The 24,987-nt window shown below is 38.8% G+C and overlaps 4 protein-coding genes across 4 annotated transcripts; 2 read left to right on the top strand and 2 right to left on the bottom strand.

Moving 5' to 3' along the window:
- The first annotated feature begins 21 nt into the window (after positions 1–21).
- On the top strand, positions 22–5,235 carry LOC146468002 (uncharacterized). The gene is made up of 8 exons (XM_085124748.1): positions 22–835; positions 1,921–2,064; positions 2,189–2,278; positions 2,432–2,563; positions 2,803–2,941; positions 3,204–3,389; positions 4,079–4,166; positions 4,744–5,235. The coding sequence occupies exons 1-8, from the start codon at positions 38–40 to the stop codon at positions 4,868–4,870; spliced, it is 1,704 nt and encodes a 567-aa protein (XP_084980874.1). The 5' UTR covers positions 22–37; the 3' UTR covers positions 4,871–5,235.
- Positions 5,236–10,216: 4,981 nt separating this feature from the next.
- LOC146468001 (uncharacterized) lies at positions 10,217–11,452 on the bottom strand. The gene is made up of 2 exons (XM_085124769.1): positions 11,305–11,452; positions 10,217–11,157 (listed from the first exon to the last, which is right to left on the bottom strand). The coding sequence occupies exon 2, from the start codon at positions 10,952–10,954 to the stop codon at positions 10,349–10,351; it is 606 nt and encodes a 201-aa protein (XP_084980895.1). The 5' UTR covers positions 10,955–11,157; positions 11,305–11,452; the 3' UTR covers positions 10,217–10,348.
- Positions 11,453–11,753: 301 nt separating this feature from the next.
- Positions 11,754–13,458, top strand: LOC146468000 (bis(5'-nucleosyl)-tetraphosphatase [asymmetrical]-like). The gene has a single exon (XM_085124770.1). The coding sequence runs from the start codon at positions 11,933–11,935 to the stop codon at positions 12,386–12,388; it is 456 nt and encodes a 151-aa protein (XP_084980896.1). The 5' UTR covers positions 11,754–11,932; the 3' UTR covers positions 12,389–13,458.
- A 1,081-nt stretch (positions 13,459–14,539) lies between these two features.
- Positions 14,540–24,058, bottom strand: LOC146467999 (kinesin-like protein KIN-13). The gene is made up of 14 exons (XM_085124768.1): positions 23,513–24,058; positions 22,198–22,318; positions 21,547–21,805; positions 21,069–21,166; positions 20,173–20,388; positions 19,641–19,728; positions 18,322–18,446; positions 18,039–18,144; positions 17,866–17,937; positions 17,619–17,728; positions 16,508–16,634; positions 15,649–16,403; positions 15,151–15,313; positions 14,540–14,954 (listed from the first exon to the last, which is right to left on the bottom strand). The coding sequence occupies exons 1-14, from the start codon at positions 23,796–23,798 to the stop codon at positions 14,853–14,855; spliced, it is 2,628 nt and encodes an 875-aa protein (XP_084980894.1). The 5' UTR covers positions 23,799–24,058; the 3' UTR covers positions 14,540–14,852.
- Between the last annotated feature and the right edge of the window lie 929 nt (positions 24,059–24,987).

The raw sequence follows: 24,987 nt of genomic DNA, 5'->3' as shown, positions 1-24,987 counted from the left end.
TTAGCTTAGCTACCTGGCTAAATTGGTCAATTTCAAAATGGCGGACGGGGCACGCTTTCCTGCACCAACATTTCAACCTCACAATCAGTACATTCCAGCGTCATTTTCGCCTGAAAATCCAACTTTACCTACAAAATTTCCCGGAACTACTCCTAATAATTTATTTTCGCCGCAATTGAACTCAACATCAGTGAACTCAGTGCGAGAAGATGTTCCACAAATGTTTCCAGGTCGGGATGTTATGTTTGACAGTACGCAAAGATTCCATTCACAGTTTCATCAAAATCATAGCAACATGCAACAAAACAAGCCTCCAATGGTCGTGCCTTTCCCTCACGTTCAGCGACAGCCATTTTCAGCCGGTCAACTCGCGAACACGGACAAACAATATACAAACTCCATCAGCTTTCCAGCTCCTGGTCAGTTGCAGTTTTTTCCGAGCAACTCTCAGACGAATATGCACAGCAATATCCCACAAATGTCAAGTTCTTCCTCGCCTTTTCCTGCTGCACCACCGCAACTTTCAAAAAACGATTTAACCCAAGCATCAAGCTATGTTTCTATGGGGCATGAACAGCCAAGGCCCTTTTCAGCACCATTTTCGGGGCCCATTTCAGCACCTCCACCACCAACACCTATGCAATTTCCCCCAATGTTGCCAGGCAACATGGCAACCCCTATGGTGCACCTTGCAGGACCACCAGTTATTCAACCTCAGCACAATTCAGGACCAAGAGCACAAGAGATAACCAACCAGGAATGGATCCATAACTTTTTGAAAGAGCGAGGAATTGGAAAACAAGGAAAACAAACAGAAGCACCAAGCCATTTGAAGGTTCACACATATGTCATCACTAATTATTATTTCAGTATACTTGGGTAATTTATTAACTTGATAAGGGTCCAAAACTAACCAGTCACTTATTTATGGTAACATCACTGCTAGGGAAATAGACTGTGGATTGTAAAAGGTGAGGGGGGGGGGGGGGGGGGAGGGAAACTTCCCTTACCTTATTCTCCTGTCACATCCTTTTCTGTGTTATTCGATCCACCTTGTAAATCTCCTGAAGCTTTTAACCCTCAGATAAATATCTTTGCTATTCTTAGTTTTTTCCATTTGTTTTTAGATCTGATTTGCTCAAGATTAACAACATCATATGCCTTTCAAGGAAATTTTGTAATTGTTTTCTATGAAGTCATATTCCTGGCTGCTTTCAAAACCTTTTGTCTACCCATTCTTATTGGAATTGATCTCGACTTATGGAAAGAAAAAAATCAGGTCACAAAACAAACCACCCTGCACTCTTCAACATGTTCATTAAACATCACTCACTTTCAACATCCTCACGTGTATCACATGGTAAAGTTTTTAGTTCTTTGTTTTTCTTTGGGAGACTGTGAACTCCTGAGATGGTCTTCCTTGCATGGATCTTTCCCTGCTGTACTGAAAAATTCTAAGGTCTACTGAATAAACTAGTCTGACGACATAGCTCTAGCCTTGCTCACTCATGTCACTTTGGACATTATGCGACACATACTGCTTGACATTTTTGTGACCAATGATGTAAACACTAGTCACCCTGAAAGGGTTTGGAAGTGAGTCTGTCTCAACCTGCAAATGCTTGTTTGCTCATATGTACCATTTGTCAATGGCCTTAGATAGGCTCTAAAAATACAAATCAAATAACATTTCCTTTTTGGTTTCTTATTTTTGATAATTGTCTAATGCATTAAAAAATGGGAATTCAAAAGTTATTGTTCTCCATTTATGTCCAACTTTCTGCCCTAGTCTTTCCCATACCTCTCTGTCCCCCATTCTCCCAGGCTCCCACCCTGCATCCCCCCCTCCACCCCACTGGGTAAGATATTAAAAACTTCTCTGTTTTAAGTGCATGTTTTATTATTGCTTTATCATAACAGCTTCATGAAGCCAAGAAACTCATGGCAGACTGGGTGCATTTGATTTCTGAATTATCACTTCAAAAAGATAAACTAGCTGCACTAGCAACAAGTCAAAATGACACTGGGTGGAGACAGGAACTGGACAAGGCTGAAAAATTGAAGGTGAGAAGTCTGCTGCCACAAGCAATATTAAACTTTATGGCTCGAGCAGGAGAAAATGGATTTTAAAGGAAAATTTGGATAAGATCACTTTTGCAACTTTAAGCAAGTACTCTTTTTCCTGCAGGCAAGAGTTGAACAGATTCAGGCTCAATTATCCTCTCCTGAAGAAATGAAACATTTAGAGCAACGAGTTTTGAAAAGAAAGAAGAAAAGGGTAAGATGTTTGTTAAAGTATTAGAAGAACCATGAACTTGTTTTTTATTATAGGTTTCTCAATTTTATACGGCAGGTTTTATATTTCTGAAGGGTTATTGTCATCAGATATTTTTTACCATTGGCTTAAAGCATTTTTTAAAATTATTTTTAGGAATGGCAAAAAAAGAGAAGAAAGGAAGAATTCACAATAAGAAAGGAAGAAGAGGACCGAAAGAGGGCTTTGCATCTAAAAATTGATGAATGGAGATCAAAGATTATAGCTGAGGATGAAGCAAAACGAAGGGTACATATTTTTTTAATTTTCTTTTTACATTTGTGTATCAGTAAGTTCTTGGAGAACGATTGAACTATAAAAATAAACGCTAAAAGCGAACTACGTTTCGACCAATTGTGCCCGTAACAACGGGATTTCACTGTATTTTCTGGACAACTTAAAGAATTTTTAGCAAATAGTAGGTACCCCAGGTCACCCACTTTACTTTAGTTGTTTTTTGTTTTATTGTTATTTCTTTATGTTGATAGGCAGAGTCAATGAAGCACGAAGCAGGCGGGGTGCTAGGAGAGGTAAAAAGAAAACAAACCGAAGCAACGAAAGCTGTTGACCTGTTGAAAGCGCTGAGAAAGCTGCGAGAAGCCAGGAAACAGGAAGCTGAAGTTAAAGGTATAATTAAGAAGGGCTGGGAGCATAACCGTTTTGTTGTTTTAGCTCAGATTAACCGGAGTTTTTGTATGTGGCCTTTAATTCCTTCAGGAAACATTGTACCGAGAAGACTACCTCAACTCAACGTGCAGAGTTTGTTGTTTTTGTTATTAAGCCTTTTGCTCTTTTGACGTTCTCGTCGTCGCCGCCGTAGTCGTTGCTAAACAGTAAAGCTCCCTATTAAAACAGTCAAGCTGATTTGTGCTTTGGTAATATTGTGCAGGAGTTTACATCAAGCCAACTGAAGAACAGAATCGAAAGTTTGAAGAAAGAGTGAAGTGGCTGGAGAACGTAATGACTCCAAGACGGGAATTATACGAGGCAGAGGAAAAGACACTAAGAGTCATGTTAGCTGAAGAGGAGGAAGAGAAGGAAAAGGAACGACGGGAAAACGAAAGAAAAAATCAAGGTACAGGACAGGACAGAAGTGTAAATAAAACAAATAAATCACTTATTTAACACAGAGCATTTATTCGGGACACCTTCCAGATCGAGCTGGAAGTTAGAAGTGTTGGTTTTTGAGGAGAGGGGAAAACCGGAGTACCCAGAGAAAAACTTCTCGGAGAAAGGACGAGAACCAACAACAAACTCAACCCACATTTGACGACGAGTGCGGTAATCGAACCAGGGCCACGTTGGTGGAAGACGAGTGCTCTCACCACTGCGCCATCCCTGCTCCCCGAAGGTTTATTTGCCAGATTTTTGTAGTGCTCGTGGCGAAGTCCTGAGGCTTGAAAACAAAAGAAGGAGAAAAGAACAAAAAACTTAGTTCACTAAAGAATTTTACATTCCCCAAAACGACTCAACGAGATGTTATTGTAAGTTATGGCCCTTACTGAAATTTACTGATAATCAAATTAACACAAATTTTGTCAAGAGACAAAGCATTCACAGGCGCTTCGAGCTGTAGGCCAAAGATAGCTGAGAAAAGTTTCCTAGTAGACTTTCGACGTTTTCTCAGTTCTGAGCGGTCCAACTTTGTGGTCCGTATTGCAAAGGGAACTTTCAACGCCATTGCTCTTGTTCATCGTGGAGCCGTTCAACTTTCTAATCAAAAGTAGCAATACTGACTTTTTCTCTAATTTTCCTCCTTTTTAGCGTCTTTAGGTCTGTCAGACCCGATGGACTGGTTTCGTAGCTACTATGAACAAGCTGAACATAGTTTACCATCCTTACTGCAGATAAGGTACGCAAGCTTGATGGCAACAATAGTCTGTGGTATGCTACAGATTTTTTTAATCAAGCAGATTTTAACCCCGCGCTATCCCACAGACACGAACGCTATTTGACACGGAAATTTCCAAACCTTGAAATCTTTTTGCTACATTTAAAGTGCGCCGGCGTCTTTTTGTTGGCTTTCTCATACTGCTTGTCCAATCAAAAAGCGAGTTGATCTGCGAGGCAGAGAAGGGTATTAATTAGCATCCTCGTGCTCATCACTTGCACGTGCGATTGGTTAAGGCTTGATTGCATGAGGAGCTTGGAAAAAATAAACGTGCGAGTATTAATAGTTTTCGGAAACAAATAAGTAACATGTTGAAGGATGTTTTCTTTCTTTGTTGGCGGTTTTCGCACGGGCACCTAGTCTGGATGGGGCCTTTTTCCACATGTCACGAACAATGGACAAAACAAAGATCTGAGTTCGCGAAGGAAGTTAACATTATCTTTCACACGCTTGAAAATTTATGTGATTAGAAGGGTTTACGTCTCTGTTTTTCTGACAGAGGTAATTTTAACACAATCTTAAATTGTTTCTCCCTTAGACGACAGTGGGACGCTTTCCTGGTACCCGAGACATTCCCTGGGGCATCTCGTATCCCCGACGGGATTGTGACCCCCGTGGAACCTTCATCAGAACTGTGGACCACAGCACTTATTGACAAGGGCTAGATACATCAGGACCGCGAAATACATTTAAACTGAAAAAAATGTATAGAGGAACCACGGTTTTCTCTAATAAATCCCGCAGAATGACACTCTGGAAAAATGCAGTGCGCAAGACAGAGATGTGACATAATTGGCTTAAGTTTTCAGCTATTGTGAATATAGCGTGTTCCAGGGGCACCGTTTGTAGGAAGGAGGGGCAAGATACAATCAAAAGAAAACATGTTGCGTGCGCATCCGCGATCCGTTCGCCACCTTTCCCTCCCTCCCTGCGAACTAAGCAAGTGGAACAACAGGCAAATGTGAGCGAGCATTGAGACGTTATGGAAGAAAGAAGAAACTGAATAAGTTATTAAATAAGCCGTACAATCATTGTGTTTTCATCTTTTTTACCACGAAAACTCGCCGTTATTGCCGAATTTAGCTGCACGCCCTAGTTGTGCAAATTTTGGATAAGGCGCTGTCCAGCGGATGAAACTTATTACTTGGAGCACATGTCATGGAAAGTTATCCGCTCTTTGTACAACTGCACCCTGCGATTGCCGCTGCTCTGCAAGAAAAATCATTTGTGAACTGCCGTGAGATAAGCACAACCATTAAAGGGAATCTTTCCCATTTTCTTATGCCTCTGTTTATACTTATTCCCGAAGTGCTTGCTTTTATTTGACAAGTATGAACCACAAAAATTCCGACACAATGTTCGTGTGTATGTTTCCTTGGGCTTGAGGTCATTGCATGGCAGGGACATCTTCGCGCTTTCTCCTGTGCTTATGTGCGCGTTTCGAAGCGGATTAATCTTTCAATTTGCGTCTCTTTCTGCTTGCTAGTCCGGCTATTGAGGCCCTCGGCTCAAGTCCATAGAAGAGAAACTAGGTTCCTTCACAAAGCCAAAAATCGGCAGTTAAAACTTAATAGACGCCTCACCACTTTCATTGGCGTTTGAGTGCGAGCTTCTCGCGACCATATTGGATAACTTATTGCCCCCGCAGGGTTTTGGCCCAGGCACCCTAGGATTCCCCGCGTGTATACATATAAGGAACTTCAAAATGTAAGAAAGTAAGTACTGTAAGTAAATTTGTTAGTATGCGAAAAAAAACTCTCGATTTGATCAAACTAGGCGCGCACGGTGGTCTCGGGTAATATTTCAGCAAGCGCGCAAGGTGCTGTCGGGTGGCTGTCATTCTGCAATCACGAGGTCTTCGAGCAGCGTTTGACGGTCTTGCGAGCAACAGTTTGCGTTTCGTCGTCCTCTAGCAGCATTTCGAGTTCTTTCTAGCAGTGTTTCAAGGTCTTGCAGCCTTCGCCATCATTTAGCAGCATTTCGCGTTTTGAGCAGAGTGTCAAGGTCTTGCAACCGCGAAGTTACGTTTCGCCATCTTCTGCATCTTTAGCAGCCTTTCAAACCACGAGTTCACATAATTATACATACAATACGTTGCTGTTTCACAAAACAAAACTATATGACTGTAATAGATTTCAATGTCAAATTTACAGAGAAATATGCTAACCGCAGGCCCGAAGCAAGGCTAAAATAACTAGGGGGGCCGAGAAAAATGGTTAAACAAAACTACTCTCCCCACCCCCCACCCCCCCCCCCCCCGGCCCGTCACCTCAAAAAAACAGACAGATTAGGGAGTTTAAGATGCAACGAGAACATAAAAAAGCAGTAGATTTAGTAAGCAAATCAATAACTTTGCACCTGCGTCACACTTTTTGGTGCATTTCTTTGCCGTTTTTTTTTTTTTTTACGCGGACTACCACGTGGAATTTCCTAATTTCACGTTTGAAGGAGGACGTAAACAAACGAGGACAAATTTTTCTTTCTCTTTGAAATTTGGAATCGGGCAGTGAGAATCCGACTGCAGGAAAATTTTGCTCTTGAGAGGACGTATTTGTGTGGCTTTCGACAACGCGCGAATACTAAATTGTTATAAACTAAGGGCATTTATATTGCTATCAATGAGCGGATGTCTTAAAAAACAAGTAGTTTATTTCAACAGCTTTCACGGTTTGAGATTGGCTGATTTGGATCCATTTTGGTTCTTATTTCCGATTCACAAGGTAGGAGTGCCTTCGTTGCCGTTGTATATAAAAACAAACTGTTAGCTAAAGAAACTGACAGGTAGTAAACAAATTATTGAAGGTCGTGAAAAGGCACTTGCAGCATCAGAGTTCAAGACTGATTGATCAGTGCACATTAATCTGTTATAAATTATCATTTTTTGGCACATTGTTGTTTAACTTCCAAAAATTCTGGGGGGGGGGGGGGGGCTCAAGCCCCCCTGCCCCTTCCCCTGCTACGGGCCTGTAACCAGTTACATGGATGTTAACTTCAATAAATATTCAAACGTTTCTTTTTTAACATTCGTATGCACAGTATTTACATCCAGTAAAAACCATATACAGGTGTTTAACAGATCTTCAAAAGCGGGGGCAGCTCTAGAGAAAACCATTACTAGTTAACTTATTAACAGTATGAATGCTTTCCCACGATCTGCCTCGTACCCAAGAGGCTTATTTTTCTACGGACGATCTTTCAGTGACGCAAGAGTTCATGGGAAGGTCGAAAAGTAAAACCTTCACTTGGTGCATTACGCTCTCCTATCAAAAACTGTGGGGACCCAGTAAGCACCCCGACAAACAATAGGAATAAACGCCTGCTAATGGAATGTTTTGCTTTTTGAAATCAAACTAAACCGCTGATTATTAGAGTAGCTTGTTTTCCCTTTGGGCCAGAGATGTATACGATAATGGCGGGACTTTTAATAAACTCACCGGTAACATGAACAATAAAGTCCGCTTTGCGGATTAACTTAATTAGGCGTCCAGCTTTAGCAAATCTGGCGCCAGATATAGAGGCTTATATTGACTAATTCCATCGCGTGCCAAAAGCATCACTCTAATGACCAGCCAAGAATAAATGGTGTTAATTTCCAGGCAACAAACAAGAGCTCGCCTTTCAACTGGCTCTTTGGTATGACTGTTGACTTTTTAAGGATAGCGGCAACATGAATGTATCAAGGAAACTTTGTAAGGTCCTCGTGAGTTTGTGAAAAGGAATATAATTGTGTTCTTAACAAAGAGACCGCGCTTACAATCTAATATATAAAACAAGAGCTATAAAAATGAGAAACGAAGCTTTAAATTAATACTCTGAAGTTCTTTAAAGTAAGCGAAACTGTAGTAGCGGAAATGCAGATGTGATTCAGTTCTGCTGCTAAAAAGGAAGTTACAAAAGTTGGTATGATCTAGCTAGCTTATTGAAATGGGTGTGTTTTAATTAAAATATTCCCTGACACTCTAATAGATATAGCGAGCTAGAGAACTCACGGCTTTAGAGTGAGTACTGTTAAACAGCTGTCCAACTTTCGGCGCTTGTCAAATCGTCAAATTTCCCCATATACAACTCAAACTTTGAAATCATACTTTTCACGTATTACTGATATTTTTTAACTGCTCAAACATTAATTTCGCTTCATATGCACTTTAATAGACAAAAACAACAATAAAAGATTGATTTTCTTATAATTAACGAGAGAAAAGCTAAAGCTTTTAATCGGCGACAAACAAAGCAGTCAATAAACTTAGCTTTTTTTCGTAACGAGAAATAGGCTACCTCATCCCACCCAACTGCGTTCATAATTAAGTCCACCGCGATTTTTATTTCGGTCTTCTCGATGGTTCAAGGGTGAGGACTAGAGGAAGAAAAGACACGGACAGCCCAAGAAAAAACGCAGGTGAATAGGCATAAAGGCTTCAGGGCCCGAACAAGAGGGGCTGTATTTTGCAAAATTTTGCATTCTTTTTCAGACCTATTTTACAATAACTGTCAAAATCCCCGCGCGCGATTGGCTCGAGGCTAATTTCTACAATAGTACGGACAACGACGTCAGATGTAACCCACGCGCCTTCTCAACGGAAAATGAAGTGAATTCCGCTCGTACTTTTTCAGTGTAAAAAAAAAAAAACAATCGACGGCAGTTTTCTATATGGTCTATGGTCTCATAGGCCGTAAAATGACGTCATAAAATGTTCAAAAACTTAAGTAGAACCACGAGCCACGGGCGAGCGATTTCATTGACATAAGCTAATGACGTCAAAAAATGTTCAAAACGCAAGTGGAATCACGAGCCGCAGGCGAGTGGTTTCACTGCCAAGTTTTTGGGCATTTTATGGCGTCATGTTACGGTATATAAGAGAATAGACCAAAGAACACTGCCCTTGACCTGTTCTTTTTTTTTTTTTTTTTTTTTTTTTTCACAATAACACGGAAAAAGTACGAGCGGAATTGAGTCATTTCCGTTGAGAAAGCGCGTACGTTACATCTGTTTACATTTGTTAATTCGGCGCCAGATATATGCCTTGCCAAAACCGCTTCATTTTGAAACAAATATGGTGTTTTATTTAAAATTGCTATGGAAGCGGTAACATTCCATGGAGCTTGTGAGTCCCTTGACTGGCTTTTTTAAGCACATCTTTTTTTTTTTTTTGCACACATAGTTAAACGGTTATTCTTGTTCTGGTTTAGCGTTCATTTTATTGCAGTGAACACATTGGCCGCCAATATTACATATGCAGATAGAGAGCTTCTGTGTTGTATATATTTGTATAGAGGAAAAACGCTTATTGTCTTTCAAACAAACAAATCTTTCTCTGCAATATCAATTAAGAAGCCTAAAAAAACAAAGCGCTTAACGCTACAGAATTGTAGCTTCGTCGTTATGACAGAAAAGACGTGTCCAAAAGTAATAATCAGTTTAATGAGACTGAAATCATAGTTCAAAATTCGCCTTAGGTAAACTATGGCCATTGGCATAATATTTTTTTCTTAAAATTTTAGTTATGAATACTTGACTGATTAAATAATCATCTCTGTCAATTTACAGTGAATACAGTAAAAGAAACCTTTGTTGAACTCTAAAGTACACATTCTGTAGTTAAGCTACCATTAAAGGCAACTTCAAAAGGGACTTTTCAGAGGTGTCTATAGTATAACTCGATGGATGTCGAATTAAATTCACCAACGTCAAGAGTCAGTTGTCCTAATCTGAATGAACTTAAGTGATGCTTGATTGAATTGCTATGTGAATCAGTATTTTATTATTTGCCTAACAAGCCTTGGCAGAATATATCTCTGAAATCATAAATGATTCTCTAATGTTTACAGTACTTTCTAGCTGCCATGCAGTCGCTTTAAAAACTGGAATCCTCTCTAGGAGAAAACGTGATCTTTTTCAGATAACGTCATAAAACACCCCTGCTTGGAACACCTTAAGGGCATGGTATCTCATAAATCAATATTTTCAAAATTTGATAAGAAATGAGTAAGCGAAATCGCGGAGATGTAAACAAACTTTTGAATGACAAAATGCAACAATAAAACTTTGATTTTCTTGTAATCTAGAAGTGCTTATACTTGCATTAATTCAAGCGTGCACAATCTCGAGTCAGAAAAAAAACCTTCTTCGAGTGCAATATTATCGTTCAGGTGTAATTGGCTCGCACTGCCGCCCGCCAATGTCTCTTGTGTTTTGAGTTTGCATGTTTAGTGTACAATGTTCCCAGCAAGAACCAATCCGAAGATTGGCTTTGTATTCTAAAACTGGGACACAGTATTAGATCGAACGAATCACAACTTGTCAAGTCCTCAATAATTCCAAGATCCCTCTTGAAAACCCCTGTGATCCTAAGTGAATCATTTTCTTTCACTGTCACTTGGGTCACCTCGATGTCCGTTCCGCTGATTGAATTAACAGTCAACGAGCGATTTCGCGGAGATCTTAACCCCCGGTTAAGAATCGACGAGCGACCCGAAAAACTTCCGAGTCTTTGCTCGTGAAATTCGACACTTGCGGTGAGATGTTGGTCCCACTTTACAACTGCTCGCTGTAGATCCATATATTTTTGTAGTGTCACTAACAAACAATAACTTCGTTTGAAACCTCTCTCTTCTGACGTGTAAAACTTGGGCACTAAATGAACGCGAACTTCTCTATCAAGAGGCAAAATAGTCGGCAGCATCTCGCTGTCTTTTGAATTCGAGTTGTCCTCAGAGTTGCACTGTTTTTCCTTCGAGTCTGTAAGTCCCATGTTCACGATCAAAAGAAATTTCGCAACAGTCCTTAGCAAGTTGCAATCGACGTTGTTGATTCAGTAGGACTCTGTTCTCTCCATGCAAGAGGTAAATATTATTGATTCCAAGACCTCTGTTGGTTTCACCACTTTGGCCTCATTTCACGGGGGTTTTTGGATAGATATTGACCTGCTGACATCTCAGGGACTGCCTCACCAAACTGTTGATCATCGAAATATCGATCACTTAGCATAGATACCATAGAAACAAAGGCATGGAAATGATATCGCTAATTATCACCCGATACTCACTCCGACTCAAACCAAAACGGTATTTTCATCCTCTTAAATACCAAAAAAATACTTACTGGTTTTTTAAGGAGTCTTGTTTAAAGGTTGCCGACCTGAAGTTAAATTAAAGAGTTGACAAAAGATTTGGTAAATAAATAACCGGCGTGTCGGCAAAAGGCCGTGACAGTAATTAAAACATTCCATTGTGACGGATAATGGAGGCAGATAATGAACAATTATCATTTTTTGAATAAATCATGACCGAAGTTCGAGAAACTGAAAGAAACAGAATTGAAAAGGTCTGTGTATCAATTGAAAAGCTTGGATATCGAAACTTGGAATACGAATCTAGAGACGACAGTTTGGTGGGGCAGAGAGAGAAGCAGAACTGAAAGAAGACTATTCCTCTGTTGCATTTTTTTTTTTTAATTTAATTTTAATATATCTGACCTGGATCCCTCATAACATTTATTAAATTTAATCTTAATTAATTGACCTGGACATGCTGGAGCCATCACGATGAAATTTCGCATCATTTTTATCCCAGAACAAGCTCAACACACCTGTCATTTGTGTTAGAAATAAAAAGTGACTTTCACTTCACAGATTTCGCTCTTTTTGCTGCCAACCTTACACGAAGTGGGAACATCACAATTTTGAAAGAGCCACTAGATTTCGGTCAGCGGTTTCCTTAGAAAATCCAAGATGGCGGCTTCTGAGCTTCGAGCAGCCGGATTGATAATTTTTCGACGGGGACATTTTACCGGACCTTTTGAATACCTTCTGCTGCAGACATCTTACGGAAGGCATCACTGGACGCCGCCTAAAGGCCATGTTGATCCAGGGGAGTCAGATATGCAGACAGCTCTGCGAGAAACTGAAGAAGAATCCGGACTAAACGAAAGCAGTTTCAACATTATTAAACACGTACAAAAAACTTTGAAGTACAACGTGCGAGGACAACCAAAAACTGTGATTTACTGGCTAGCAGAAGTGAAGGATTATGATGCACCTGTACGGCTTTCCGGCGAGCACCAGGATTTCAAGTGGCTGCCCATTGAAGCAGCGTGTCGGCTGTTACATGGTACCATGCAAAGAGCATTACGAGAAGTGGACGAAGAATTAAAGAATACTGCGAAATTCTACACTGATACTTACTGAGAAGTTCTTCTGTTGCAAGTGAAAAAATCTCCAAAAACTACTGTTACAGCCTGGACGTGTTAAATGTTTTGTTGTAATCATGGGGAGGGGGAGAGTTAACCTGAGTATCATTTCTTACTAAGGGAGGGGGGAGCGGTGGCAAGAAAAGGGTAGGAGTGATGCCAGACTAATGTGGTGGGGAGGTGCAAGAGTGGCCATTCATTATGTGTGGGGATGACAAGGGCGGCAAATTAGAAAGTTACAGCCATGCTAGAATTTCTAAGCCTGTCTGGGTTTATTCAAAATTTTCAAAGCCCAGGCCATTCAAGATTTCAGAGAGCATTTTTTAACAGTCTTCTTCCTCAAGTGTACAAGTGAGGCAAGCTGCATCTGCTGCCCCCGTTTCAAAGAACGGCAAGAAAGATGGAAGAGAAAACGTCTGCTGGAGAATTTGATAGCTTTGGTTTTGAGAATAGCCAACCTGTCAGCATAAAACTACATAACATGGACGGCAGTATGATCGGTTCCAAATCCATCCAGGCTACAAGCTGTCTCAAGCCCTACCCAACATGCCCTGTTGTGGCAAAGAAGTCATGCTGGAGCTTGAAGTTGAAGAGGATATTGGAAGCTGGACGTTAGATAGCCCACTTAATTATGGCAGTAGAGTTGTCAGAATTTGTAATAAAAGTAAGAAGTTCGATGAAATATGTAGCATTAATATGAAGCGGCTTATTGCACTTAGAACAGCGATGTATAAGCAGTGTGTAAATATTTGCATTCAACGTAGAAAGAATGCACTCCTAATTGCATTTGGAGTCGAGATTGTATAGGACAATCAACGAATCACAGGCAGACCACCCTCTGTTTGTGTGGTGTAATTACTGTTTAGAACTTGAAATTTTATATTCTCGAGACATGATCGGTTGAAATTTTTACTGAGTGGAGATATTTTAAGTCCCCTTTTACCTTTATGCTGAAATAAAGTTTCAAGGAAATGTTGATTGAGTCACACGTGGTGTTTTTTTTGCCATTCCGAGCCGTAGAAACCTATCTCTGGCGAGTGTACTGTTAAGGCCATCAACACTGTTGAACACTAAACTTGCCAGAGAAAGGTTTCTACGGCTCGGAATGGCAAAAAAACACCACGCGCGACTCAATCAACATTTTCTTGAAAGTTTATTTTAGCATAAAGGTAAAAGGTGACTTAAAATATCTCCACTCAGTAAAAATTTCAACTGATCATGTCGCGTGAATACAAAGTCTCAAGTTCTAAACAGTAATTACACCACACAAACAAAGGGTGGTCTGCCTGTGAACAAATCAATCGATCTTGGGACGTGTATCTGGCATCCCTGCAGATTTTGCAGGGGCGGATGACATCATCACCAACTTGGCAAAGGAGGGAGAACCTGGGATCGAGATCATCAAATGCAGTCCTTAATCTTTGATTATTACTAGTGTATATGTATCTTATATATAATTTATTGTTTTTATAAATTACATTCTTTAACAGAACCTGGTCATTCTGGACCCCCAAAAAACTCATTGCCCATCATTTTGGGACAAACGTTTTTTTATTATTATTCAGAAATCCTTAGTACTTTATCAAGATGTAGATGTATTTTTTATACAGTCTTACTTTGCAAAGTAATTCTCACATAGTGGTTTAGTCATGATGTACAGTGTATATACAATGCCATATATGCATGTTTGAGTTGTTTTAACCATATCTGGTCATATCTTGTGTGTATGTTGTAGGTTAAAATGAATCCCAGGTTAAAATGATTTCAACCTAGGTTGATTTGTATTTTCATTTGTTTCAGATGTAAATTACTCAACCTTAACAAAGGAAAATACAACTCAACCTAGGTTGAAATCATTTTAACCTGGGATTCATTTTAACCTACAACATGTCTTTACAATGAGATTCTAAATTTTACATGTGATTCAAAAAACGTTTTTGATAAAACACTGTCTTCTCTTTGATTTTTAAATAAATATGTCAAGAAATGCTGGAAAGAACTCAGTTCAACTTAATATAAATTAAAACATAAAATGAGTGAATTTAACTCAATATAAAAACTGCAGAGATTAAAAGAAATGACAAATGATCCTGACAGTTATGAAGGGAGTTAGTTTAGTGTCAAATAAGTGGTGGAAAAAATTCAAAGCTCCAACACGATTTTGACCCATATCTACCTTGTTGCCAGGTAGCTTGTAATGATTTTGTTACCTTTGTTCCAAAAACGGTTTATCTTTTTGTCAAGCACTGTACCAGCATCACAGAAGTTACCCATGGAAACCTTTTTTTAATAATTTTTTATAATGCATTGATTGCATTGGTCACTGCCAGGTGCATTTTGTCACTTCCTCATTTCAACGTCTACCTTTCATGTACAATTTCATCTTTATTCATATGTTCATTGAGATGAAATAAATTAAAACTGAGACTTTCATTCAAGTCTCAACTTTTCACAATCCCCTGTCACCGGGCAGGAAATTTTGACAGTTTTTCTCGTAAAGTTTCTATACAAGCTGCTTTTCTTGTTAGAATGTTGTCCAGCTGCACCATGTAGTCTTCAAACTCCTGTGTAAGTTTAGATATGCACAGAAATTAGTAAACAATTATGACCACCTGAGAATGTCAGGGATAGATCCAAATAGAGGGTTGAGGGGGGAAGCTAGGGTTGTGTTTACTGGCAGTCTGCATTGATCTTTATTGCACTATTGACTTCCGCATCAAACCTACTCGCTTCCTAAAAATTGTTTATTTAGCTGTGTACCTTCTGTCCGCTGTTGATTTGTTTTAAAAGCACCATCTCCTCATGACACAGTCCTGTTACCATGGCTAGCTGTGTGTGGTGTGATGCCACAAACTGCTCCTCTGCAAGACTCAAGTGAGATTCATCTTGCTCTGACACAGTGGCTGGGAGCTGAGCCATTTGCCTGAAACAGGTAGAGATACACTGTGAGTCACAATTTATAGTCTAGATGAAGATGATTTTCTGAAGATGACTTCAGCTGAAGCTTGAAGTAAGGAACATACATGAAGTGTTCTCAATGCATTGAAAATCAAACGAATCAACAGAAAATGGCATTGCTAATGACGCTGAGCCAGATTTACTATTTTTTTCTTAGGATATGACCCATTTGTATATACATTGTACCAAACCAGTGAATAATGTTCCTTTTTTCATAGCATAGACACTACATGTAATTGCTCCCCCGCTCTATCTAATTCAATCAACATCCTTTACAGAATAGTACATGTCATCTCAAACCTGGTAGGATAGTGAACACCATTGAGGTTTGGTACCAGAGTAGGAACTTGGTTTCTATCCTCATGAATTTGCTGAGGCTCTATCACTTTAGGCTCTTGCATACATGTGTTTCCTTTATTAAACAGCTTTGCTAGCCTAGTTTTGATTCCATTACCATAGCGATTGTTGAATGATGGGGGAGAAGAGTCCTTTAATGGCTTGTCTGTGTTTGATGTTCTGTCTATATCTTCTTTCTCCTGTTCTACACAAGCACCTGGCAGAGCACCTTCAGACAGCACACTGTGACAGCCTGATCTGGATTCAGACACTACCAAAATGTCCACAGTAGTGTTGCTTTCCTCACAAGCATCTTGAACAACTGGAGGCCGTTCTTCAGGTTTTTCCAACAACGTTTTCATGATGTTGGTTTCAGTGGTATTATTAGTCTTGTGTTTTAACGTTCTTAACCTGTTTTGAGCTCTATTTGCCACTAGTTGACTTTTAACAGTCCCCACTTCTGGTGAAGTTTGAGGTCTTAGTGTTTGAGGTTGCACTGCTAATTGCTTCTTAGCATTTAACGACCCAGTAGGGCCATTTCCTGAGTTATTAACTAATGCATGCTTCGATGTTACAGATTCCCTTGTTCTAGGTGATAATGTTGTTAAAGTTGCGGATGATGTCTTTGGTCTTAAGGATCCATCAGATTCAATGTTGGCCATTTTGAGCTTTCTTGGAGAGCTTCTTAGTTGCCGTGACACATTTGTTGCTTCTAGTGACTAAAAGACAAATAACAAACAAGAAACAAAAACATGCTTCAAGAGATTGTTTTCAAATCATAACCTCGCTGCAATTTTTTAACTAGATATAATTATTAAAATACCTGTATTTGTACTCTAGGTAAACCACCGGTCTTGTCAACAGGCAACCCAGGTGTAATTATTGCAGGTACAGTAACTGGCCGAGGTCCAATGGGTGTTAATGGGGTGTCCTTTTTCAGCTCCTTTACTCTAAAAAGTAAATTTTCCAAGTAAATGTATTAACAGCATAAAAATGTTACCCAAGGAGGGGTCCACAACTTTATCACAATAAATGTACAAACATCTACATTACAAACAACTTAACCTTAGATTAAACTAATAATATCTCTGTCGAGTCAATATTGATAAAACCAAAAACCAAACCTAATACCGAAGTATTTTTGCACGGTTTATGACCACTCGGGAAAAGCAGATCTTAGCAAGGGCGATCAATTGGAATCCACAAAGAAATTGGGGGTAACAATGAATTTGTAGAGATAATTAAACAACAACAAAAAGGCACCAAAATACAAAACAATGTATGGAATTTTTTTCCAAATTGAAGCTTAATTATAATCTCTGAAAAATGCATGGTTACCCCTAATTTTCTTTTCAGATTTCAATATCCCTTACTGCCAAGACCTGCTTTTCCTGCATAGTTATAAACAGTGCAAAAAATATCTCTGTTTAAGCAGGCACCACCATTAAGAAACTTGACTTTCTCAGACCAATTGCAAGAAGCCCAGAATGTATGCGCCGAAGCAAAAGTACCATAGGCACCATCCTTAAAGCAAAAAATTAAATTTAGTTATGTCAACAAGAAGAAAAAACACAAATTAAACTCTGCTCTTTCTGGTGACATGTTTTAGCAGCATCTGATGTTGGGCAGTTACTTTAACATGCAACTTTGCATGTTCTGTACTGTCTGGATGATAGTAGTGGATACTGTTGAAACATGTCAAAATTAATGCGTGTTGAGTTTTTTATTCAAGTTCATAACTTACCTTTTGTTATCCTGGTCTTTCCAATTAACTTATTTCAATAATTAAGTAGTAATAATGATAATTAATAATTAATAATTATTAATAATAACTTTAATTTGAAAATTAAATTTTAATTAATTTAATTTTAAAAAAGTTAACATAAGTATGTCAGCAGCCACATTTCTCTGCTTAATAAATATCTTAGCCTTACCTGTCAGCATATCTCAGTGTGTTGAGGCTGTTCTCACTGCAGGATTTGTTGGGCGAAATATTGGCTATCATACATGTTTGACAGTTTCCAACAAAAGAATCTTTTAGAACCTATATGTAGAAATAACAATTACATTTTTCAGGTTTCAGGATGTTTTACCTGCAGAAAATAAGTAGAAAAGAAAAACAGTAACTGTTATAAATTTATATAAAAAAGTACAGACAGCCATTTTAAATTTTATACTTGCCTGAGTGAGTTTACTTTGACGAAATGGAGTATGTCTGGAATCCAAGTCAAGAGCTCGAATGCACTCCTTTAACTAGAGATTCACAAATTTCAAAGTGTAAGGAAATGTGAGCTTGTTAATATATGTAATGATTAGCTAACCACCTGACAAGAAAATACATATGCTCTACATACTGCCAACAAACTCTGGTTAATTTCAGCTCCTTCCACACGAGTCTGCTTGTCAGTATCTGTGACATCTGCCGCTCGCTCACATCCAGCCAAGTCAATAAAGGAAAATCTGTGATTATCAGAAACATGTATAAGGAATATTAAATAGGACAAAATAGTAATGTAGGAAGTAATACAAGACACCTTAATCCAAACTAAAACTGATAGCTCTGATCTGCAAACTGTCCCTTACTTTAAGCACTAATTATATTTATTTAATATATATTTATTTTCTTGATGTAATTACCTTCCAATATGTTCTCCTGTGTTTACAACTTTTACTTCCAGTTGTAAGATTGCATGTGATCGTGAGGAATCAGCGTTCACACCTGTAGCTCCTGTGCTCCTCACTCCTCCACCATACTCTATAATCTGAGTGTTCATAAACAGAATGATGTGATTCCTGACAGTTCTATCAGAGACATTGGATTTACACTATAACTTGTGTTGCTCCAAAAAATATCTATACTCCTCCTCATAGGAGATTGTTTGGTCTAAATCCCCCCACCCAGGCTACCCCTCTGGAAATTCCAGTTTGGCATCTCCACTGTCTTCATGTCAAGTGGCACACGAGGCAGGCCTCATTTAGCTTCAAACGTCCCTTCAAAGAGTTGGGTTTTTAGACCCTCTTCCCCTTGCAATGTTCAACAACTTGCCGTGAAAAGAATTAGGGCATGGATATTGTTTTGTAAACCACACATTAGAATGACTTAACCCTTTAAGGTTACCCGATACCTTAAGAGGTGTCTCGCGTTTAAGCGATGTAGCGCGTCCAGTTTAAACTGTAGATACCTAAACCCCTATATCAAATTAAAGCTTAAAGAGCTGACTATCAAACCATACCAAAAATTTTGAAATAAAATAAATTGTCAAATTTTTCATGACCTCTAATTGCGAGCGTCTGAATCACCTTTTTAAAGCTACAAGTCAAAGTGAATTTTGTTTTCTGCTAATTCAATTTGCTCCTCAGTTTCCGGACCAAAAGCGCAAAAAAAACGTGTCTGCGTTTTGCCATATTCAATCCCAGCAAAAAGTTATAGAGCATTTTCGAAATAGGATGAAAAAATGTAGAGTAATCGTACAAAAATTGCTCTTGGAGAAAAAATATTTCGAAAGAAAAAATTAGCAGACATCTTTTTGTTGTTTATATGTTAAACTAGCTACTGTCCAAATTTGAAGGCAAACGAACAAATTCCTTTTGAGTTTTAGCTCTTTGAAGTGGCTCCTCCAAGTGAAAAAAATTTATTCGAGAAAACAGCGCTAAAAATTCTGCAATTCATTATATTTCAAAATTCTTGGTTTAGTTGGATAGCCACCTCTATAAGCTTTAATTTGATATAAGGGTTCAGGTATCTACAGTTTAAACCAGACGCGCTACATCGCTTGGACGCGAGACACCTCTGAAGACACCTCTGAAGGTACCGGGTAACCTTAAGCCCTAACAGTAATCAGCATCAAATTTCTCCTTTCAATATTAATGCTTATTCAACCCCTGAGGTCATGAGAATTAAAGAAAATTTGTTCTTTGATATTAGGGGCTAAAGGGTTAGCATTTACAGCACACACCTCCATAAGCTCTTCTACGTTATGAACATGCCGCTCTGTTAACCCAACAATGCATACTTGGTGGTTGCCATCCTCTCTTGCAAATAATCTGCAGCATTAAGGAGCCATGCATAAATTATCTTGCTGTAGATCAAGCCTTTATCCACTCAGACAGTATTAGAGATCCTGCCAACAGCCTCCTTGTTGATATGTCGTTCCAGAAAATATCCATACCTCCTAACGAACCTTGATGATGTGCTCATGTTTCTTTATATCTCAAAACTGTTAAATACAACCATGTTCATATTTTGGGTATAGTTATAGCCACTAGGTTTTCACATTGACTATATTGCTTTTAGAATATAACAGCAAAATTAGTTTGCTTATCAATAATATTGATTGAGGTTACCTTTTAGTTACCAAAAATTGACTGCTTAGCAAAAACTTTTATAAATTATTTGTGAGTACCTCGCACATGAGAATTCATAGATCAGAAGAGTTAACAACAGAATAATCATCATGATACATGTAATGAGATTTAATCACATCATACCTGGCTCTCCCATTCAAGAGATCAAACAACTGACCACAATAAATCTCATAGAAACTGATCCATAAACCAAGTCCATCACCATACGTGCCATTATGCAAGATGGTGAATATTTCACTAGCTGCCAGAATGTAAATTCCTTGAACATCCTCATTTCCAAGCATCGTGAATGTTTTACCGCTTCCAGTACAGCCATAAGCAAAACATGTAGCCTTACCCCTGAAAAAAAAAATTGTAAAGTTTACCTCTGGAAATTACAGTTTAGCAACATACGTGTTCTTTCATTAAAAATGTTCAGTTCGCAGAGACCCCTCCCTCTCCGTATTTTCCAGTGACCTTCTATGTGGAAGGCATGGATATTTGCTGGAACCACACGATCAAAAAGATTTTGAAGTCAAGCTTAGGACTTTCTAGTAGATTACTGTAGAGGGTTCGATCATTCAAACTTACTTGATTCACCCAGTTGAGCAATTTACAATTTTTTGGTTTTGTTAGTCATTAGTCAGACTGCTTTTCCCTAACAGGTGATTTGAGGAAGCTTCAAATGAGAAAATAAAATAATTTATTATTATAGCAATTACAGAAGCAGGGAAAGAGGAACAAACAAATGAAGATGAAAAGATGTGAATGGATATATGGATGGATGACAGGAAGGATAGGCAGAATAATAAACATTTCCCAAACAAACATCATTAAAATGAAATTGAGAACAAAAAAATAGGAATGAAACAAAACAAATAAAAGAAGAATGATGAATAATGTTGATTCTCTCTGATTGAAGGTCTAAAAAAAAAATAATGTTACAACCCTGATTCAATTAACTGGAGCCAATTGAGTGCATTTTCCATCAACATTACAAGTCAGAAATTCATGTCACCAAAAATAGAGAAATAGAGTACCTGTTGAATATTGTCTTGATAAGTGGCTGGGCAGTCCTCTTATAGACCTCTTCATTACTGCATCCTTCATGAAAGGCTTCATCAAACAAAAACTGATACTGTACAAACCAAAAAGATACCGGTAAATCATTAAAAGTTAGAAGCTTTAAGGCCAAAAAAGCTTCCACAGTTCTAACTTGAAACTAAGAAAACTGCTTATACCAAGAATTATTTCAGGAATGTAATAAATTCTTCTGGGACCAATCAGACACCACATCAAATCACAAGAGAAAACCACAAAATTAATTAAACTAATTACCATTACAGCATGTGGTTTATTCATTAGTTTCACTGCAAAATCATCTTTAATTACCGGTAGCAATTATTTTTTTTGAAAAGGCATGCATACACAAAATTAAATTATGGCCAAACAACTTTAAACTGACAATTTAATTATTTCAAAATAAAGTTAAAATCTGGATTGTTAGTACATGTATACCTTCTGAGTATATTTTGTTAGGTCCACAGCAAGTTTTGGAGCTGTCAATTCAACTGTGTTATTGCCGGTAACTGTCACAATATCTTCTTCATTGCTACATATCTCAGCCTGGCTCAGTGGCCGTTTACGAACACACACTTGAATTCTTGATGGGCCATGTCCTGATGGTAAATGGTGTCGCTTGACCGGTGACTGTTTAGGCTTGTTACTGGGAACACCATAGTTGTAAAACCCATCTGTGTTTACACACTCTGTTGATCTGAGAACAATCAGAAAATGAATTAAACCAGACTTTAATATAACAACAACTTCAAGCTTCCATTTTATTTCCTCTCATTAACAACAATTATATAGAAACATCACAATCCTTTGATATCACCTTTGCACAACTACTCACAAGTAGTAGTTTGGTTTGTTGATAATTCTTAACTTTGTGGCATACACTGCATACAATTTACTCAAATATTTGGAAAAAAAATCAGACTGAAAAATAATTCATGATTGAAGAATAATATTATTGACAATGCTGTGTTATTTAATGCAAACTCGTGAACTCAAAGCCACCACATTGAAAAAAAAATATATTGATCCACACACAATGACTTTCTGTCCAACTTGAGACCTGCAAGCCATGTAGTTTCGTATTTGTACCTTGACGCAGAATTCAGCCTTGTGGGGCCAGACGTTTTGTCCAGTGTCTTTGTTTTAATCTTGACAGCCACTGGACTGTTTTCTGCAGCTTCTCTTGGTCTTTTTGCACCTGACTTCTTCTCTAAAAAGTTCAAATTTTACACATAGTTACCGCTGGCATTTTGTAATGATAACTTTGCTGGGACTCATTTATAGGCCTCACTGGAAAGGGAAAGTGGGCAACATTAAGTCAAAAGGGTTTTTCATTGTTGTAGTGTTTGTGAAATGATGAAAGATTAAAAAAAATATATTGTATCTGATCATGTGGACAAACTGTAAACATCTTTGTAACTCAGTTGTTAGGCAATACTTTAAGGCTAGTTCTGACATCATAGTGGTTACCATGGCAACAGGTCAGCTCTACAAAAACAACCCCTAAATTTCAGTTTTTGCAAATTATCTCAAAACTAAGTCAATGACCTACCGTTTTTATTGTTTTATTGGAATGACCCCTAAATTCTTTAACTTTGTTAGCATTATGACAAGAAGTTATCCAGTAGATCTTGTGTTACATCAAAAAAGGCATTTTTTCACCACAGAAAATTCTACTCGACAACTTTCTCCCAAACATTTCTATTTGAAACACTACTATGAAGCATATTGAACGTTGTATGTATGAAAAGAATTAAGATAGGTCACTGCCCAGACAAAGCCTAAGGCTGAGGCCCTGTTAGGGTAAATTCCGACAGGCGACATGGCTATGAAACGGCGACATGGAGGAAATGAAATGACAACTAACGACAAGAACGCTCCCGTGAAATGGCGACAGCGACAAAAATAGAAGCAAAATGGACAGCGACATTGGCGATTTTAAATAAGCCAGCGACTTGATAGCATTTGGGCAGAAGAAAATGAGATTGTATTTTCTAAAAGTTAATCGTTTCGTGAGTCTTCTGGGTGGAAACATACCGAGTTTATCCTTTCTCCCTGAGTTCGCATCTCGCCTTTTTGAAGACTACTGATTACTGAATTTCATTGATAATGCTCCTGTTATCCCAAGGCAGTACGTTTTGGCGACAGAATTACGACAATGCATTTACATTGGAGAAACATTCGGAATTTTCGAAATTGCAACATCGACGTCAGTGTCATTAGACGAAATTCCGACAGCGACATGCGGCCTTTCTGAAATTGGGACATGTAAAGGTTTGAAATTCAGACAGGGGACATACAGACCCCCCTAACAGGGCCTCAAGGCTAGATAGGATGAGAGCCTGTGGCCTCCCCTCCCCCTCCCCCTCCCCCCTGCGCAAAGGGAAAGGTTTTCTTTTAATACCTTTTGCTTTCACCGCTGAGTCCTCCAGTTGTAATAAACCGTCATTCCTCGTTCCACTGCGCAATTGTCTCTCCTGGGAGGATGGCTGCAACGCTTTTATAGTCTGAATCAAGTAAAACAGATTCTGCCGGTCCGCCATTGATGAAATTCCCAAGGTTGGATAATCTTGCATTGTAAGCGACAGCAAACCACCAACATCCAAAATACCACGATCTTTAAACTTGCCATGGTACTTTTCCAAAGAAACTTGCTGAAGACACTCGTATAAAGTCAAATTACTCACCATGATATCTCAAACAAGTAGTTCGCACTTTTCGATCTGCAGCACGGCCATTTTGCCAGGTCAACTTTGATTTAATAACGACTATAATTGCGGAAATTTGCCGTTGTTTATCATTTTCGTTCCACTGACCAGTAGATAAACGCTCCAAAGTCAGATGTTAGGTACAAATTAAAATGAAATTACATTTTATGTAACCAATATTCGCTCGTTTCCAAGTAAACAACGGTTTCCCGCGCACCTGCTTTCCGGGTGACCACCATTTTGTTTTCAATTCAAAACCGCTGACCCAGCTGGGTAAGTGAAGTTCCAGTGTTCGGGGGCTAAAATGCGACTATCCCAAAACCGACTGCCGCGCGCGATCGTATTTAGGGATGAAAGAGGCCAATACTAGTCAAAATGGCCAAGGTATACATCTTAAAGCTTGGTCAATTCGATTTATCCTATTATCTTACCGAAGAAACGGCATTTAAAAGGAATTTTTGAACGAGCGTCGATCAGACTGGAAAGTCAAGAGGAAAACCGTGCAGCCCTACAGCCAATCAGATTGCACGATTCAAGTGTAGACCGCGCGCGGACTTGTCCTTGATTGACAACTATCTAAGCAAAATCTTATTGGCTGATAAAGAGCGCGCGCATTTCCACGCCTTTGTTTAGTCACAGTGCAAAGCATTCTAGTTGCGAACTGAAAAGTGCTGGTTTAGCCTTGTTTTAAATCTTCCGGATTTTCGCCAGTCTAGAGCTGCACAATGGACCTATCTTGGACTTCAAACAGATCAAAGAGGAAGGTAAGCGACTTGAAAGTAAGTCTGGATAGCTAGATGGTCCAGAATTTTTTGAAACTTATATGATCCACGGATGTTCAGCCCGTGCAGAAACTGTTTACAGAGCAGTCCACTTCTACGGAAAAAATCCTGCCTGGCTCTTAAAAGGTAAGGAAACCCTTTCATGTCTGTCACAACTTCGTTAAACTGAGTCACTTGGAAAGTCAGATACTGCCTGTAAAACTACTTTGGCCACTTTTTAGCCATAGTGTTTTCTCCAGGTTTTGCGTTTGATAATTGTGAATCCTATAATTTCATCAAAATGTCTGCGTATTTTTTTCCTTGTCAACCATCATAAGACATTTGTTCACACACGAGACACTGCTGTTTACACAGTAGCATTCATATTTAAGGTGGCCATGTAACGCGGA

The sequence above is a fragment of the Pavona decussata genome, unplaced genomic scaffold, assembly GCF_977016875.1.
Source record: "Pavona decussata unplaced genomic scaffold, jaPavDecu1.1 SCAFFOLD_133, whole genome shotgun sequence".
Lineage (NCBI taxonomy): Eukaryota > Metazoa > Cnidaria > Anthozoa > Scleractinia > Agariciidae > Pavona > Pavona decussata.
The sequence above is the reverse complement of the archived record's forward strand: the minus strand, read 5'-3'. Positions and strand labels throughout refer to the sequence as shown.

Bases quoted from the DNA above. Each gene is read 5' to 3' on its own strand.
- LOC146468000 (XM_085124770.1), top strand. From the start codon at position 11,933: ATGGCGGCTTCTGAGCTTCGAGCAGCCGGATTGATAATTTTTCGACGG.
- LOC146468002 (XM_085124748.1), top strand. From the start codon at position 38: ATGGCGGACGGGGCACGCTTTCCTGCACCAACATTTCAACCTCACAAT. The intron at 836-1,920 runs GTTCACACATAT...TTATCATAACAG, and splicing joins AAGCACCAAGCCATTTGAAG to CTTCATGAAGCCAAGAAACT. The intron at 2,279-2,431 runs GTAAGATGTTTG...AATTATTTTTAG, and splicing joins TGAAAAGAAAGAAGAAAAGG to GAATGGCAAAAAAAGAGAAG.
- LOC146468001 (XM_085124769.1), bottom strand. From the start codon at position 10,954: ATGGGACTTACAGACTCGAAGGAAAAACAGTGCAACTCTGAGGACAAC.
- LOC146467999 (XM_085124768.1), bottom strand. From the start codon at position 23,798: ATGGTGAGTAATTTGACTTTATACGAGTGTCTTCAGCAAGTTTCTTTG. The intron at 18,145-18,321 runs GTAATTACATCA...TGATAATCACAG, and splicing joins ACAGGAGAACATATTGGAAG to ATTTTCCTTTATTGACTTGG. The intron at 17,729-17,865 runs GCAAGTATAAAA...TTCTACATATAG, and splicing joins GTCAAAGTAAACTCACTCAG to GTTCTAAAAGATTCTTTTGT.